Below are 3,093 nucleotides of genomic sequence, written 5' to 3' on the forward strand. Positions count from 1 at the left end.
GGGGCCAAAACAAATACCTTCCCACATATCACATCTAGTCTCTTATCTTCTAGAATTTGGAGACGCAAAACTTTGAACAAGGGAAAAGTAATGCAACGATTAAATTTTGCAAAGGCCGAGTTCTCTAGATTAATTTTTTAAACTGTGAATTAAATTTTCACTGAACTGGTGCATGGCATCCTCAATTGAAAATTTACAAATAACTGACGAAGTTAATTTTATCTAAAATTTCCAAACTTAAATGTATCACTATGCTAATATGGTCATCTGAGAAACGACCCTAAGTTAGTTAAGCATTTGTCCAAGATATTGACAAGAACAAAACGTCACTAAATAAAAATCGTCCTAACGGGGTCGATTGGGTATCTGGTGAGATGGCACGACAGTCCTTGCATATTTATTACATCCAATGCACGAACTTTCGTACTACGTGCGTTTCCCCCCATTCTGAGACCACTTCATAATATAACAAGGTCTTTCATCGAGGACTCGCAGGCTTTAAGCCACTGAGACCTCGGTAATGTGCGTATCAAGATATTTTCCACTGGATACTGAGCAATTCTACAACAACAACATTATCCATGTTATTAAACTAACCTGGACTGTAGGAACGCAGACTGTTCGTCCGCAGTCGACTTCATTTCCCTGCAAAAGAGAGAAACGTTTGTAATTGAACGTATATTCTGAGGTTCAAGACTTAGGATACAAATAAATACATGAGCAAAGCCAGACCTGAAAACTTGGCCTTGCAGTGGGCGTGATTATAATTATAAACGTAATCGCAATTGGGCAAATTAAACCCCATTTAGAGAAAAAACGTTCAATGGTGAATAGAAATAAAAATGCCTCAAACACAACAAATTTAAATGGTAAGTAAAATTTAAAACATAAGAGTTGTATGTGAACGAAATAAAAACAGATACAAAATACGACTGAAGTTACGTTTAACCAAGCTAAAAATACAGGCATCCATACAAAGCTATTAATGGTTAAACTTAACATCCGCAGCTGTAGCTATCATTAAAATTGTCAACTTTACACGGTACTCTGTTAAGTTATGTTACTCTGGAATTTATTTCAATAAAATATATCACAGATCACATTGCAAACACGGGTCCTTTTATAAATTTTAATAAAAATTTTAATATACTTAAATGTATACACCATGCAACGAAGCCTGGCGAGCGCACACAAACGTACACAATAGCAATGGCTGGAATCCCTCCCAACATTATCCTACTGGTTGGCAATCCCTTATATCTCTCCTCTCCCTCTCCCTCTCTCTTTCTCTCTCTCTCTCATACAAGGGTCGTCCATTAAGCAGTAATGGAACTTTGGCGTTCTTAATCGTGGTTCTTTCTTTAGATTCAAAATACACTGATGATAAATCCGCTCTTTTTAAAAGCAGGTCTTCGGCGAAATGCGATAGTCAAAGCAGCACTTGTGGCTTCATATACGAACATCTTTGTTCGCGGCAGGATATCAATGTTAGGCAAATATTGACAAACGAAGTTCACTTGCGAACAAATAAGAGGGTGCTACCAACAGATGGCTAGATTGAAGCCTTTATCACATCATAAATAACTAATGTTAAACAGACACAATCCTTCAAAACATTTTCATTTGCAAACTGCAATTACCGTTTTAAAGTTTGCCATAAAGGCTAATCCCGGGTGTTAAGTATTTTGTCTAAGACAAAGTTTTAACCAATGACAACCATCTAAAATTATTGATAACTACAGGAGATTTTAACGCGGTGCACCAAACTCACAAGTATATTTATTGGACTTTATTCTAGTCAAATAATCTCTCTCGATATGTTCCAGTCCTTTGTTAAATGGGTGTTACGTCAACGGCCACCTAACAGTTGTGGACAAGTTTTTCGTTCCCGTGTTGGGGGGTCCCACAAGGTCCTAGAAGAGGGATGTAAAGTATTGTCCTGGCCTTGGGACTTCCATGTTCTACCCAGGGATGGAAACGGTTCAAATTGCAAACAGTCCTTCGGAAATAATTGCATTCTTTAATAAATTAATTAAAACCTTTCTTCAGTTCAGTTAACAGCCACAAATCTCCATTTAATTATTCGCATCATGCTTACAAGTCTAACACGTTGGTCATACTAAGAAGTCGAGCTCTCCATACCCAAACTCTGCAACGGCACATGACTTCCCAGATTTTGCTATATGATGCGGTTCTACAGAGCAACGACACGCAGACTAATGTACCTTATAAACGTTGACAACCGACGTAGAAGGAACTACGAGCTTCTGCAGAGCGCGTTGCGATCTAAGAGAAGCCGCCAGGCACCTGGAGAGCGACATCGTTAACACACAACTGAGGCTTTAGCTCGACTGACGGAGTCTGACTGAATTGAAGCCGCGGCGATGGCGTGGACCGTCGGTTCAACTCTCCTCTCCAAAAATCCTCTTCCCCGCCCAGATAGTTGCTGCCCACACCACTAACCACGTAAGAAAACACAATTCATTAACAGGGGACTGGAGTTGTTACTTCCAAAATTGAAAAGCTTAGAAATGCTTTTATATTGCAAGCTTGTTGGAATAACGGCTGTCACCTCGCTAAACGGGTCTAATGTCTATGTCGGTATTTGAATACTTGGTCTAACAGACACAAGCTCTCCTTGCATTGCAGCCATCGTTGAAACTTGATTTACATCGATTTTTTTCTGTGATTTATATATGAAATTTCAAAATAATCTTTAAAACGAAGCTGCAATAGAACGTTGTGTGTGTACGTGTGTCTACGTACTACATGCGAGCGATCCCATGCCCCATAGTGACAGGCAAAACACCACCGCCGTCATCTGGTTGGCTCCCCGTTAAAAGTTGCCACTTCTAACTACACTTGAATTCCCATTTAAGTTAATGTGGAGGTTCCTTTTGGCAACAGGGCGTAACCTGTGACAGATTGGGTAATATCTTCATATGCGCCCTTTTTCTCCCGAGGGCGTTGTTACAGGAGCGAAATGATAATGAATTTATGCTTCAACAACAACGGAAATAGTGATTATAAATGCAGGAAAAGTACAGTTATGTACGTTATTAGTCTAGAAGTATGGTCTTTTGTACTCGTTAC

General features: G+C 39.3%; 1 protein-coding gene across 1 annotated transcript in view; it reads right to left on the bottom strand.

The window, feature by feature from the left end:
- Window positions 1-2,456, bottom strand: part of LOC135202314 (sarcoplasmic calcium-binding protein-like) — a 25,095-nt gene extending 22,639 nt beyond the window's left edge. Inside the window, exons 1-2 of the mRNA XM_064231655.1 lie at window positions 2,226-2,456; window positions 598-645 (exon numbers count right to left, since the gene is read on the bottom strand). Of these exons, the coding sequence (XP_064087725.1) occupies window positions 598-645; window positions 2,226-2,321 (144 nt within the window). The 5' untranslated portion in view covers window positions 2,322-2,456. The remainder of the gene's footprint in view (window positions 1-597; window positions 646-2,225) is intronic.
- Between the last annotated feature and the right edge of the window lie 637 nt (window positions 2,457-3,093).

The sequence above is a fragment of the Macrobrachium nipponense genome, chromosome 30 (genome assembly GCF_015104395.2).
Source record: "Macrobrachium nipponense isolate FS-2020 chromosome 30, ASM1510439v2, whole genome shotgun sequence".
NCBI lineage: Eukaryota > Metazoa > Arthropoda > Malacostraca > Decapoda > Palaemonidae > Macrobrachium > Macrobrachium nipponense.